Source organism: Heterodontus francisci, chromosome 8, assembly GCF_036365525.1.
Source record: "Heterodontus francisci isolate sHetFra1 chromosome 8, sHetFra1.hap1, whole genome shotgun sequence".
Lineage (NCBI taxonomy): Eukaryota > Metazoa > Chordata > Chondrichthyes > Heterodontiformes > Heterodontidae > Heterodontus > Heterodontus francisci.
In genome coordinates, this window is record NC_090378.1 from 77,742,882 (window position 1) to 77,757,752 (window position 14,871).

Consider the following 14,871-nt stretch of genomic DNA (forward strand, 5'->3'; position numbering starts at 1 on the left):
CGACTTTGCGGGAGTTTCACCCACAAGGTGCTTACTCAACTCCAGGGGCTTGTTAGAAATTCAGCAACTGTTGTTTATGATTTCCTAACCAATAATTTAAATGGACACATTTCCCATATGTGTTTGCAATGGATGAGAGTTCTCATTGGAAGTGGAGATTGGAAATGTATAGGCTCTTTATATAAAATGACTGAAGAAAAAATGCTAGAGAATGCCAGTCAAGCTTAATCTTGAAAAGGAAAACACAGCCCTGCCAACTCAACCCAGCTTTCTGCACCCATTAAAAATGCTTCATATTTGTATAAGAATTAATGACAATTCCACTATGTGGCCCTTTTTAACTTTGATACAATACATCAATTGTATTGAGACAGCAAGTGAAATAATACTATCAGGTGTTATGAATTTATGATTTCAACACATCATTGTATTGCTCAATGTACAGTTTCAAGTTTGTTTTTTAATTCTGTAACAGGTGTTAAGGGATAGGCTAGATGAACTAGTTTGTCTTTTTTGTACATCTATTGCAGAACAAGCCCACATCCCATGAGCAAATGAAAAAAACAAAATTCATAAATGCAGGATTCACAAGATAGCTCACGTTTGATCTTGGTCGGCACCCAGTGCCTCAGACGGACCATTTTTCAGAACCTGGTGTGCACCTGAAACTTTAATCATCTTTATAGATTCTAATATCTCTGTTGCATAACTTCAGCATTTTCTGTATTGTTATGAAAGTGCTTCCTTTTTTAATATTTTTTAAGCGTCGTGTTTAGAAATTGTGGAAATTGATTCATTTGAAAGGCTGAGGAGATGCCACAGATGCTGGACTTTGATGTTTTTTAAAAAAAGGTCGCTCGAAGGACTTGGGGCTTGGTTTAAAAAAAAACTTTCTGGAAGTCACATGTCTTAAGCTAAGTAAACAGCAGGAGCCTTAGTGACATGGGGAGTTTTTATAGAGAAGTGACATGTCAAGACTTATGGTGGTCAAGAGTTGGTTTTGTTTTTTGGATATTGTTTTGAGGTAAGCCTGCTAAAAGAGAAGCCACCAGCTCATCCTTTTTCCACCTCTTTGAGAAACCCTGAGAATCCAGTGTGATAGCTGAAACTCCTGATGCAGTGATTCTCGTGGAAATCCGTGACGTCACTTGAAAAGAACTGTTCCAAATGATCCCAGTGACAGCCGTCTATGCGTATTTGGACCCAGGATAAGGGACCACCTGGGAACATACCATATCTTATCCTTTTCCTTCAAGAATGGACAAGTATTTGGCCAAAGTTTTTTTTGTCTTTTTTTGTAAGGAGATCTCTACAGAGAAAACGTCTTTATTTTTTCTTGAACTGGTGTGTGTGTGCACATGTGTATTGGATTAATTTAGAAGGGAACTTTCATATTTCAACCTGTGTGTTAATAAGCTTTGCATCTGTATTGAATAAGTCTTGTTTTATAATAAATTAATAATTTTGTTGTTTATTAAAGAAACCTGGTTGGTGGATTTTATTCTGAAACTGAAATAAAGTATATAATTGACTGTATCGGTAATTGGGTAAAACATTTAAATATATGTTGTGACCCATGGAGAAGTGGAACTAGAGCAAAACAGTGCACTCCTCCAGCCTAGGTTGAGGATATAATTGGGGCTCGTCTGGGATATCCCAAAGCCGACAAAGTGCAATTGTAAATGGGATCATAATATTTGAAAAGGGGATAAGGGGAAAAAAACAGGTTTCCTGTGCATTAGAGTAATGTTTACACTACCAGAAATGGCTTTGTCAGTTGCTACCACCTTTCTGGAGAGGGAGGAGGTATCCCTGAGTGATTTGCAAATCTTAACCAAGGCTAGGCTAAAAGCATTGGCAGAAAAGTTGGAGTTAGAGTTAAAACCAGGAGATAAGAAAGTAGACATAATTGAGGTAATAGCACAGCATTTGAAATTAAAAGAAGGATAATGCAATCCAGATGGTAGTTCAGTTGAATTAGCTAGGATTCAGTTACAGATGAAGCAGCTTGAACTTGAAAGGAAAAAGAAAGGAAAAAGGAAGAAAGAGAGGAAAAGGAAAGAGCATTTCATCAGCTGGAATTAGAATTGCAAAAGGAAACAGAAAAGAGCAGGAGAGAAAAGGGGGTAACAGAAAGAGAAGAAAGGGAGTGAGAAAGGGTTTTCCAATTAAAAAAGCTGGAACTAAAACAAAAGAGTGGCTTTGACTCCAGTGAAAGTTCTGAGGAGGAAGCATCTGACTCCAACCCAGGACCCGGTGGAGAGCTGTTTAAATTTGTGAAAGCCTTCCCGAAGTTTGAGGAAAGGGGCATAGCGGCATTTTTCATTTCTTTTGAAAAGCTAGCTAAACAGATGAGGTGGCTGAAAGAAAACTGGACACTGCTCATGCAAAGCAGTCTGATTGGCAGAGTTCATGTTATGCTTTCTGAGGAGGCTTCTGCAGATTATGAGATGGCAAAAAAGGCTATTCTCGCTGCTTATGAGTTAGTCCATGAAGCTTACAGGCACAAGTTTCGGAACCTCCGGAAACAGCCTGGGCAGACTTGTATAGACTTTGAGAGGGTAAAACAAATTAACTTTGATTGTTGGATGAGGGCACTAAAGGTAGAGGCCACATATGAGACCCTTAGGGAAATAATTCTCCTGGAGAAATTTAAAAATTCACTCCCTCCGTTAGTAAGAACCCATGTAGAGAATCAGAAGGTTTCAACAGTCAGACAGGAGCTGAGATGGCTGACGATTATGAGCTTATTTACAAGCTCAAACCCTTTTTCCGTCATCCCCACAAATCCAATAAAGATAGAAGGTGGAAAGGTGAAAGGAAGGTAAGTAGCTGGGGACAAGAAGGGACAGCTAGGAACGCCCCGGGATCTCCTCCTCAAACCAGAAAGGAAAATACTGAGGGTAGGAGTAAGGTCCGAAAGCCTAAGAGTTTCCATTGCCACAAGGTGGGACAGCTTCATGCAGAATGCTGGAAGTTGTGGGATAAACCCATGGGACTTATTGGGTACACAGGGCCAATGCAGAGAAAGGGCCCCTGACTGAGAGTACAACAGATCAGGCTGTAGCTCTGACTGCAGCTGTAAGGCCAAGATCAAAAACCGCTGTGTGCGGGGATGTGACAAGATACCTGAGAGTTATAGGGAATTCTTGTCAAAAGGAAAAGTAACTCCTTATCCCTCAAGTGAGGCAGGTAAACCTATAGTTATACTTAGGGATACAGGAGCCACCCAAACTCTTTTGCTGGGGAAAGGCATAACTTTTCCACCAGAGAGCGCACTGAATGCCGAGGTTTTAGTGAATTGTATCGGCGGGGAGTATATACCCGTACCTTTGTATCGGGTGCACCTGGAGTGTGACCTAATGTCGGAACGGTAACTGTAGGAGTTGTCCATAGTTTGCCTGTAGACGGAGTGGACCTACTCCTGGGGAATGATTTGACCGGATCGAAGGTAGTAGCTTCTCCAGTAGTTATGGAAAAACCAAGTGAAGGCAAAGAGACAGAGCAGTTGCAGGAAAAGGTTCCAGGAATTTTTCCTTCATGTGTAGTGACCGAGCAATGGCTAAACAAGCTCCAGTGTCGGAGGTCAAATTGGCACCACAGATAGCTGAAGATCCGAAATTCTTTGGGGGATTTGGATAATCCGAAGTAAATGTTCAAGGCTCAGCAAGCTGTTCCAGAGTTAGGTAAAGTGGCACAATCAGCTCTAACTGAAGCTGAGGCAAAGGAAGTTCTGGAAGACGACTATATTAAAAATGGGTTTCGGATGAGGAAGTGGAGACCTTCTCACAGACCTGCAGACAAAGAATGGACAGTTGTTCACCAGATAGTGGTACCATCCAAGTATCGCCGGGAAATATTAAGGATACCCATGAAATTCCTATGGCGGGACATGTGGGGATCCGGAAGATCCAATCACATATAAGTTGACATTTTTACTGGCCAGGTCTTTACACGGATGTGGTGCAGTTTTGTAAAAAGTGCCATATGTATCAGATTGTGGGAAAAACGCAATCTGCCATAAAACCGGCACCTCTAATTCCCATACCAGTTTTTGGGAAACCATTTAGTAGGGTGTTGGTAGACTGTGTAGGACTTTTACCAAAAACAAAAGCGGGATATCGATATATATTCACTATTATGGATATGGCTACTCGGTTCCCAGAGGTCATTCCCTTGAGAGCAATTTCTGTTAAGGTAGTGGTAGAGAGGTTAACCCAGTTCGTCACTAGGTATGGATTACCGATTAAGGTTCAGTCAGATCAAGGTTCCAATTTTATGTCTAAAATTTTTCAGGAAGTTATCAGTAATCTGGGTATAATACTGTTAAAGTCCTGAGCATACCACCCATAGACACAGGGGGCTTTAGAGCGGTACTATCAGACCCGCAAAACGATGATCAGAGCATCTTATCATGATTGGTTGAGAGGTGATTTGATAGAGGTATTCAAAATCATGAGGGGTCTGGACAGAGTACATAGGGAGAAACTGTTCCCACTCTTGAAAGGATCGAGGACGGGAGGGCACAGATTTATGGTAATTGGTAAAAGAAGTAATAGTGATGTGAAGAAAAACATTTGCACATAGTGAATGGTTAGGATCTGGAACACACTGCCTGAGAGTGTGGTGGAGGCAGGTTCAATTGAGGCATTCAAAAGGGAATTGGATTGTTATCGGAAAAGGGAGAATGTGCAGGGTTACAGGTAGAAGGCGGGGGAGTGGCACTTGATCAATTGTTCTTTTGGCGGACCAGCACCGACATGATGGGCTGAATGGCCTCCTTCTGTGTTGTAACAATTCTGTGATTCTGTGAATATTCCCATAATTAGGACAAAGGGTTGGAATTTCTTTTGTTTGCCACAAGGGATTTACCTAATGACTCTACTGGTTGTAGTCATTTTGAATTAGTTTATAGACATGATGTAAGAGTTCCTCTAAAACTAATCAAAAAAAGGTTTTCAGAACAGAAGGATGAATCTTCTGTGTTAGATCACGTATCTGTGTTCCGGGAACGGCTTATGAGAGCCTGCAAAGTGGCTCAGGAGCACCCAAAAGCATCCCCAACAACCATGAAGAAATGGGCAGACAAGCATGCTAAAACCCAAACATCTCAACCAGGGGATGAGGTGTTATTATTTTGTTATTTATTAAAGAAACCTGGTTGGTGGATTTTATTCTGAAACTAAAATAGATAAAGTATACAATTGGCTGTAATGGTAACAGGGTAAAACATTTAAATATATTTTGTGACCTGTGGAGAAGTGGAACTAGAGAAAGACAGTGCATTCCTCCAGCCTCGGTTGTAACAGTATCTGAGGGCTGGATTTTACAGGCCCCCACAATGTTGGGGATCGTAGCGGGGGAGGGGGGGCGCAGAAAATGCCTCCGGGAGAGGTCCGCCACAGGCCTTGACACCAGGAAGGCCCAGCCCATTATTGGTGGCAGCGAGGCCTCCACCACTCGGGGCGACGGAAACAACATTTAAATATGCTAATTTAGTTTAATTAATTAATTAAATACTTACCCGCTCCCACCATCCGTTCTGGTGCCATATTTGTGGTTGCGGCCGGCACTGCTGTGCCTTCGGATCTCCCTTTGGAGATCCGGTGCGGGACACTGGTGGGGAGGGGTGAGCAGGTAAGTATTTCAGTGGGGGGGGGGGGGGGTGGGAAGAGCGGGGTCAAAGTAACCTGATTGGTCTAGGGGATGATGGGAAGGGGTTGAAGGTAAGAGTTTATAAACTTTGGGGGGGGGGAAGGTCAGGTACACAAGGTAATTTGCAGGGGGACAGGGCAAGGAATTAAATGTACGGTTGCTGGGGTGGTGGTGGGAAAGGGTCTGGATCAATACATTTTTCAAAAAATGTCCCTTTAAAATTTAAATTGTACTGTAGGGCACAAAGCCCTTTAAAAATGGCGTCAGCGCCTGTGCAATGGCGCCGGATGCCATTACCGGGGATGGACCGCTTGTCCTGTTCACGTCATTGGGGGGGGGGGGGGGGGCGGTGTGGTCTGCCCCAGCTATGTAAATGAGCTGCCACATTTAATATCATGACAGCTCCATGGAGTAAAGCATGCGCATGTGGGCCGCCATTTTGTACATCATAAAATTCAGCCCCATTTCAATATTTCTCTCAGAAGGTCGTTAGTGTTTGGAATTCTCTTCCCCAGAGGAGCAGTAGAGGCTGGGTCATTGACTATATTCAAGGCTGAGTCTGACAAATTTTTGATTGACAAAGGAGTCAAGGGTTATAGGGGTCAGGCAGGAAAGTGGAGTTAAGGCCACAATCAGATCAGCCATGATCTTATTGAAAGGTGGAGCAGGCTCGAGGGGCCGAATGGCTTCTTCTGCTCCTATTTCTTAAGTTCAGCTAACTGGTTCAGGTTATCAATTCATCTTCCATTCTGTAAATGTAGCTCAAACAAATCCCATTGGGATGAACAGCACTTAAAAAGGTGACTTGTGCAAACAAAATAAAGGAATCTAGAGGTCTTCCCTAATTTACCTTTGACGTATACAGATCCAATGGCCTTGATGGTTCCCACTCTATTTCCTGCTGTGCAAACGTATGTGCCCGAGTCATCCTTTGATACCTTTTCAATGACCAATTTGCTGTGTCCATTGACATTATTGTATTGGGCTGTAGGAATAAAAGATGTGTTTATTTATTAGAATGAAGTTCTCTGATCTGTCTCTTGCTTCTGAATTTATGATTTCAACACATCATTATATTACTCAAGACAGTTTCAAATTTGTTTTTTAATTCTGTAAAAATGACTATTCATGAAGTTTGATTTGCTGACAGATTTTCTGAACTTTGTATTTTCATAAAATAACACAAAAGGAGGTTGTTCGACCCTGTGCTGGCTCTGAGCAGCCATGCTTCATCCCACATCCCCATTTTGTTTGTAACCCTGTATGTTTTTTATCCTTGAAACAACTGTCCAACTCCCTTTTAAAATTATATAAGGAATCAGCTTCCACCACCTTTTCAGTTCAAAGATTCCTGATCTTAACAACTCGGTGAAAAAAATCTCCTCATCTCCCTTCTAGATCTTCCACCAATGATTTAAAATCCATGATCACTGGTTATTGAATCATTCGCCAGAGAGATTAATTTTTCTCTATCTACTCTATCAAAATCCATCCATCATCTTGAAAACCTCAATTAGGTCACCTCTTACCCTTCGCTGTTCCAACGTCTCATCATAAATGAAGTTCCTTATGCTGGCAACATCCTAGGTAACCTTCTCTGTACCCTTTCTAAGGCCTTTCGATCTTTCCTGAAGTGTGGTGCCCAGGATTGTTCACAATACCCCAGTTGAAGCCTAACCTTATTGTAACTAATCTTTCCCCCTCCATCCAATTTTTTCCCCTCTTCTGTTGAAGGTAGTGACTCATGCTTGAGTATTTTTCCACAGGTGCCGGCAATCCTCTGGTCCCTCACTCAGGAGACCATTCTTTGTGTGTGAGCCTACAGAGGAAGGGGCCAATATTTATTTGGACATGGAGGTTTCATTGCAGAGCCCAGTCCTGTTCTTATCTGAAATTCTTACGCAAACTCTAGTTGCAATCTTTGGTGCAAAGTAATACTTGCAGATATACATCTGATATTTGGGAAAGGAGGGAAGTTCAACAAGAAAATTGAGGATGTAAGTGGGTGGCTGGAGAAATTATTTAATAATAAAAATATTCAATTTCTCCACAGAAAGGGAATGGGAACAAAAATTAATTTTAAATGCTGTTTTCAGTAGGACAAGGAAACATGTGCTCAAACTACTAAAAGATAAATTTAAAGAGTGATCAACAATTGGAATTAACTTCCAAAAAAAGCCTTGGAAGCAAAACCCCGAGAATCACTTAAGAAACAATTAAATGCTGAAATAGGGGGAGCGCTAGGCCTTTCTGGATGGATTAGTTAAGTTGGGCCAAATGGCCTTCCTCATCCATAACTCTGATACTGTTGTAGTAATCAGGATTTTCCTTCCGCTTCCCCTTTCCAAGCCCAGGAATGCTCCAGCCAATCATAGCACCCGCTTCCCCGATCACTCTGGCTGAGATCAGTTAATTTATTACACGCCAACTATATTACTGCCATATGATGATCAGGCTACCGCCATCTTCTCAAGTGCAATTAGGGATGGGCAATAAATGCTGGCCTTTCTGGCAATGCCCATATCCCACGAATGAATAAAATAAAAATATGGAGGATGGCTTTGATGCCTCAGTAGTAAAATGGGGGCCATAGTTCAAACAATTTCTCCAATTTAAGATTTCCTGGTATCACAATCCCCACATTCAATGGGTGATGTAAGGGGTTGTTCACCTGCTTTATCTCAGTCAGAAGCAGCTGCAGCAATGTAATAAACAAGATCACGCAAACCTAACCATACTATCAGTACAATATGTTGAGAAAGTACACATTTTTAAGATTATGGGGGTGAAATTGGTCTTGTCTGATATTACATGGATGTCAATAGAAAATAAAACCGGGTGGAGTATAAAGAAGTAGGCTGCCTATTTGCTATCAATTATTTTGTGCTGCCATTTAAGCATATTCTTACCAGGTATAATATTGTTGTTAAATGCCCAGGTGATTTTGGGTGTAGGAATACCATTTGCTGCACAGTTCAATGCTAGGCGTTCCCCTTTGTTTAAGGATATATCTCCAGGCAGTTCTGTAAAAGCTGGGTGGATGTAGATAGTCAGGCTGAACGTCTTGGTGTCACGACCGGCCACATTGGTAGCTATACAAGTGTAACTGCCAGTGTCATCAGGCTGACGGGGATAAAGACAATTACAATGATGTTTTTGACAGATGCAATATAAAGTTGGCACAAACAGAAAATCCTGATTTCTCCTCATTCTTGCTCCTCCAATGCCTTCTTATACACCCTCCTTCAGCCAAGGAAATGTGGGAATCTGAGCACAGATATTTCCAGAGGTACTGTCAATGTCGGTAGACAATCGGCTTAACTGGAAGTCTGCTATATATTTCAGATGGAACTCTGGGGCCACGAAAATGTTTCCAATTAATGTATAAAGGTCCCCAGGTATGATATTATTTGGATTGCATCCTCCCTTCTCCCAACATTCAAAAAATTAAAAAACAAGGTCACTGACCCGAAACGTTAACTCAGCTTCTCTCTCCACGGATGCTGCCAGACCTGCTGAGTATTTCCAGCATTTCTTGTTTTTATTTCAGATTTCCAGCATCTGCAGTATTTTGCTTATATTTCAAAGAATTAAGTTTATTTTGTGCCATTGCTGTATGTTTGCTTTGTGGCCAGTTGGAAGGATGATGTTGAAATCTGATGAATTTTATAAAGTCTATTATTAATACATGTTGCAACTTAGATTTTTACAAGACTGCATTTTTCATCATAGAAAAATGAATCCCAAGAACTGCCACTGTTGAAGGAAACAAAGTTTTACTGTTGCACAAGGCGGATCTGGCTGGGAGGAGATACTGAGCTGAAAGTGTGAAGTAACTGAATTAACAAACACAGTTGGAGCGATAAGCTCATTTAAAGCATCCTGATTTAATTGTTGTATCTCTACATCTTTAGACAGCGTCTGGTGCCAGGCTTAGTGATTTCTTTCAGTTATCTTTCTGATTATTTTTCTTAAAAGTTAACAATACTTAAATAATCTTTTAAACCGTGGAAATATTTTAAAAATTCCATCTTGTAGACCATCTTGGTGTTGCTCATGGCATGAGGCTAACTTTAAAGTCAGTCTGTTTTATTATATTGGAATCTAATTGGTTCATGCGAAGCATGTGATGGAAATGCCACATTGTTAGCACAGACCAATGAGAAAGCCAGCTGGAATACTATATTCATTGATTCATGCCAACACTGATCTGATTAATGCATAAAATAAAAGCAAAATACTGCGGATGCTGCCAGACCTGCTGAGTTTTTCCAGCATTTTCTGTTTTTATTTCTGATTAATGCATGCTGAACGTTTTATTGGTTAGATACAAAGGCCAATCATAATTCCTTTTAATCGGTTTTAGTTTTAAAAAGGGACACTTTTTCATATAGTTGTATATCAAAGATTGACTGAATACTGAGTCGCTCCTGTTTAAAAATTTATGTATAGCCCAGTGAAGAGAGAAGGTGAGAGAGCGAGGGTGTGAGGGAGAAAGGAGATGGATGGATAGATAGATACTAGAAGTTTTGAGATTGTGATCCTAAACTGGAAATATCAAATAAATGTCACTATTTTTAAGGGTCCGTGCAACTGGCCTGATTTTTTTTTATTTACCTGATCTGGTAGTGTTACCACATTGTATCTGTTACACAACTTCCTCAGAAATTACATATTTTGCAAACAGTTTGCTGGATTTCATCAGCAATTGAACTAGACAGAACCAGTTCAAAAGAGAAGAAAAAATTTTTGCATTTATATAGTGTCCGTCATGAACACAGGACAGCCATAGCACTTAACAGCTAATAAAATATTTTTGATGTGTAGTCACTGTTGTAAGTAGGAAACGTGGTAGCCAATTTGCACACAGCGGGTTGAATTTTACCAACCCTCCAAGGGTACTGGGGGGGTGGGGGTGGAGGGGAGGCCTGTAAAATGGCGAGGGAAGGCAGTGGTGGAGTGCCCGTCGCTTTGGAATTTTATCAACATCGGGGATGATGGAGTACGGCCTTCCCACCAGAGGCCAATTGAGGCCCTTATGTGGCCAATTAAGGGCCATTTAAGGGGCTCTTGCCACCACCGCTGGCATTTTACCACTGGCTGGTAGGCCCCTGCCACGTGGGAGACCGCCCTGTGGGCTGGGTTTGGGAAGGTCCCTCCTGATCGGGCACTCTGTGGCCCATGGAAGGCCCCCTGGTGGCAAGGGCCACCCCAGCAAAAACATCTCCCCCACCCTCACCAACCTTCCCATCCACCCCTTGCTGGGCCTGCCTGATTGGCCCCGGTGGCCCCTGACCACACTTACCTTGTGGGAAGGTTAACATCTTTTTTTGACAGCTGCAGTCTCAGCAGCAGCCACCACTCCCCAGTGGCACTGCTGAGACTGAAGAGCTGCCGGCCTTCTGATTGGCTGATAGCTCTTGGAGGCGGGCTCCCATCTTTCAAAGGGCTGGGAGTTCTGGCACCAGGCAGCTAATTGCCTGCGCACCAAAAAATGCAGCTGGGGGTCCCCCAAACCGGTGAAGGTGGGGTTGCCCTTGGCTTTCTGGCCCAGTGTTGGGACCCCTACTGCCCCAACAAAATTAAGCCCAGCAAGTTCCCACAAACAGCAATGTGATAATGACCAGATAATCTATTTTTGTGATGTTGATTGAGGGATAAATATTGGCCAAATCACTCGGGATAACTCTCCTGCTCTTCTTTGAAATAGTACCACGGGATCTTTTACACCCACCTAAAAGGTCAGACACGGCCTTAGTTTAAGGTCTCATCCAAAAGACAGCACTGCTTCTACACTGGTGTATCAGCCTTGATTTGTGTGCTCAAGTCCTGGTGTGGCACTTGGAACCCACAACTTTCTGACTAAGAGGGGAGAGTGCTACCAACTGTGCCACAGGTGAGATCAAGGCTTATGTTTCACAATTAGTTACAGGACAGCTAGTTGTAATTAAATTAGCAATGATTCCTCACAATTCCATCGAAACAATCTCTGAAATGCATGGGCATTGCTTTACATTTTCACCTGCAAAGGGCAGGGAACAATTTTTAAAGCTTATCTCTGATCTTACTGTAGCATTTTCCACAATGAGCTCTCCTGACTGCATCAACCTATATTTTCCTGGTGTGTCCTGCAGGATTATGCCATCTTTCTGCCAGGTCAGCATTGGCTCAGGAACACCATCGGCAACGCATGGCAATGCTCCCCGAGATTCCTCAATCACTGTGTACTCAATGTCTGCAGTACGGATTGTTGGTGGGACTGTAAAAGGCAGATTGAGTAAACAAATACAACTTAGTGCTTGCTCATAGCAGCATGGTGTAAATCATGAACTTAACACATGCAGCACCTTTGGTACAAATCATTGTGGTATATGTTGGAGCACCAAATTATGTGACACCTTCCCTCATAAATGGTATTTTTTCTTTCATTTGACAGAAGTCCCTCCCCCTACATATACATCATGCCTGATAAAATGGTATTTAGGAAACCAGTACTGTACTAATGTATTGCTGAAAATAGAAACATGTTGTCGAAGCTTTTCGTAAAGACGTCCTGCCTATCACAGAAATGAATGATGTGATATATGAATTTCAATGCCAGTGTGATGCTAGGTATATAGACTGTAAATCCTAAAGTCTGGCGGATCGTATCAAACACCACGTCCTTCTGCTGTTCGCAACGTGCAAGTTACGGGGCGTACCCATCTGGCCCGTGCTTGCAAAACTCAAAACACAGTGCCCAACATTAGATGTGATTGGACAACATTTAATAAATAATTCACAGTGTGCTAAGAATTACACTGACAACCAATTTAAGATTGTCAGTAGGGCTCGCAATGTGGAGCATTTGAGTGTACTGGAAGCTACAAATATTAATACACATGGCCCTGTTCTTTGCAGACAGAGAGAATATGTACAAACATTGTGCCTGTTTCAGCTGAACAAAATAATTGACAGCCATTCGCTGGTTCATTCCTCAGGGAAATGCTTTGACCAATCAGATTCAAGCTGCCTGGTTTAAATTTCAAACAAAGCTTGGCAGTTAACTGTCAGTCACCATCACCTGGTGCATTCTCCATGGCAATGCCTCCACCAATCAGAATTCACTTGCCAACCAATCAGCGCTCTCTTCTCATACAGTATAAGTTGTTGTTTTCCCTTACATTGATTATTCTTGCGATTGTCTTGAGTGCAAGACGAAAAGCTTCGACAACATGTCTCTATTTTCAGCAATACTCAAGTTCTGTACTACTAAACGACTACTGTACAATATCAGTCTTTATCTGATCACTAGTTGGTGACTGCTTTCTACTTTCCTTCCTTGCTTTTGTGCAGTGACTGGCTTTTCCTTGGTACATTTTTCCTTGACATTATGGTTGAGATCTCTAGCTCATCTTATGACACAAACCCAAACCCACATTAGCTTGTGACAGGGAATCACCTCAGCTTGTACATTCCAACAGGTGAGATGCAGAAATTGCAAGACCACCTGATGGAGTCAGGCCGAGGCTCAACCAAGTTTCACTGTCAAGCCTCATTTCCACACAAGCTGCTCGTGCATTTCCAGCAGCTTGTTGATCGGAGAGGGACAAAAATCCAAAGGCTCATTGCAGAGCCCAGCCGATGCAGTTAAGTGAGGGGGAGATCGAAGATGAGGGAATCCTCAGAAAGTACTGTGGAGAGATCGACATTGGTTGGGGTCAATTTATATGGGGTCAAGAGGAAGATTAACTTTCCTGCTGATATAATGAAAATTGCTTCAAAAATTATTTGTTTTTAAGTGGCCTGTCTGCAGTGATTCCTTTAAGGACTGCTGTTTAGGTCACTCACAATCAGCGGAGCTTGCATGGAACATGATCTGCACATTGGTACATAAAAATTGCATCAGTGTCCTATTGGTGCCATAGGATCCCGATTTGCATGGGCTAATGAGTTGTCCACATGCTTTTGGTGAGTGCCTGGGTCCCACATTTCAAGCACTCCACTAAGATGATAATGGCTTGAGTGTGGGCGGGAACAGGGTGTTAAGATTTTGTGTTTCCATTTTCTTTGTGCCATTGCTTCATTCATACTTGTAAACAGCCACAACAAACTGATACTGGTGTGTCTTTATTTACCCCATTTTATTAATGAGTTAAAGAAGTCCAAATGCTCTAAAAGCAAAAGATGTTAATGTTGGGAGTAGAATATAAAATAACACTTACTGTGAACAGTCAGAATCATGACAGAGCTGCTGGAACCTGCAAGATTGGCTGCTGTACAAGTGTATCGTCCAGTGTCTCTGGGTTGGACAAAGGCAATCTGCAGGGCTCCAGTACTGAGGATCCTCAGGCGAATGCTCTCTGTAACTTGTTGTCCATCTTTGTTCCAGGTGACTTCAGGAATTGGGTAACCCTTGGTCTCACAGACCATGGTGACTGATTTATCCAGAGCAACAATGTAGTTCTTTGGATGGGTCATTATAACTGGAGGCACTTTAAAAAAAGAAAGTGTTTACTTCAATTAAATTACAAAATATTTTAAGAAATATTTAGACATGGAGGGAATTTTATGCTCTCCCCAACAGCAGGTTTGAAGGTGGGGAGAGCATGTAATTGTGTGGAATGGTGGCAGGGGGAGGGACCCCGCCACCTTCCCACTCCACCGAAATTAAGTCCTGGGCGGGAAGGCCTGTGAACGGCTTTCCTGCCCTGCCGCCAATTGAGGCCCTTAAGTGGGCAATAATGCCACCGCCATAATTAGCTGAGTGGCGGGCGGGCCTGTTGCCGCACTGGGAGCACGGCAAGAAAAACCGTGTGGGTTGCTTGCCGGCTCCGGGGTAAGGGTGTTCCTTTGTTAAAAGACACCTACTGCCTGAATAAGGGACCTGGCATTGGGATGGGAGCATCCGCTGAGAGCCACCCCACCGCACTTGCTGCTGACTCCCCTACACACCTCTCCCCTGTAACCCCCACCCCGCGAGATCCCTCCCACCCTGACCTACCTGTGACCTGGGTCAAGCACTGCCCTGAGCCTCAGGTGGGTGCTCCACTGGCAGCAGCCACTGCCTCCACGTGGCACTGCTCAGTTAAAGAGCTGCCGGTGTCTGATTGGCTAGCAGCTCACAGAGGGCAGGACTTCCATTGCCGGGGTTCTTGTTTGTGGAAGGCCCACTGCTATCCAGTTAAGAGCCTAATTGACACTTGATTTGGTGGGCCTCCCACAGAAGGTGCGACG

The 14,871-nt window shown here is 42.8% G+C and overlaps 1 protein-coding gene across 2 annotated transcripts in view; it reads right to left on the reverse strand.

Moving 5' to 3' along the window:
- hmcn1 (hemicentin 1) overlaps positions 1–14,871 on the reverse strand; it is a 740,737-nt gene that overhangs the window by 104,690 nt on the left and 621,176 nt on the right. For both annotated transcript variants that reach the window (XM_068037415.1, XM_068037414.1), the window contains exons 81-84: positions 13,860–14,129; positions 11,724–11,914; positions 8,565–8,778; positions 6,506–6,640 (exon numbers count right to left, since the gene is read on the reverse strand). In XM_068037415.1, coding sequence (XP_067893516.1) covers positions 6,506–6,640; positions 8,565–8,778; positions 11,724–11,914; positions 13,860–14,129 — 810 coding nt within the window. The remainder of the gene's footprint in view (positions 1–6,505; positions 6,641–8,564; positions 8,779–11,723; positions 11,915–13,859; positions 14,130–14,871) is intronic.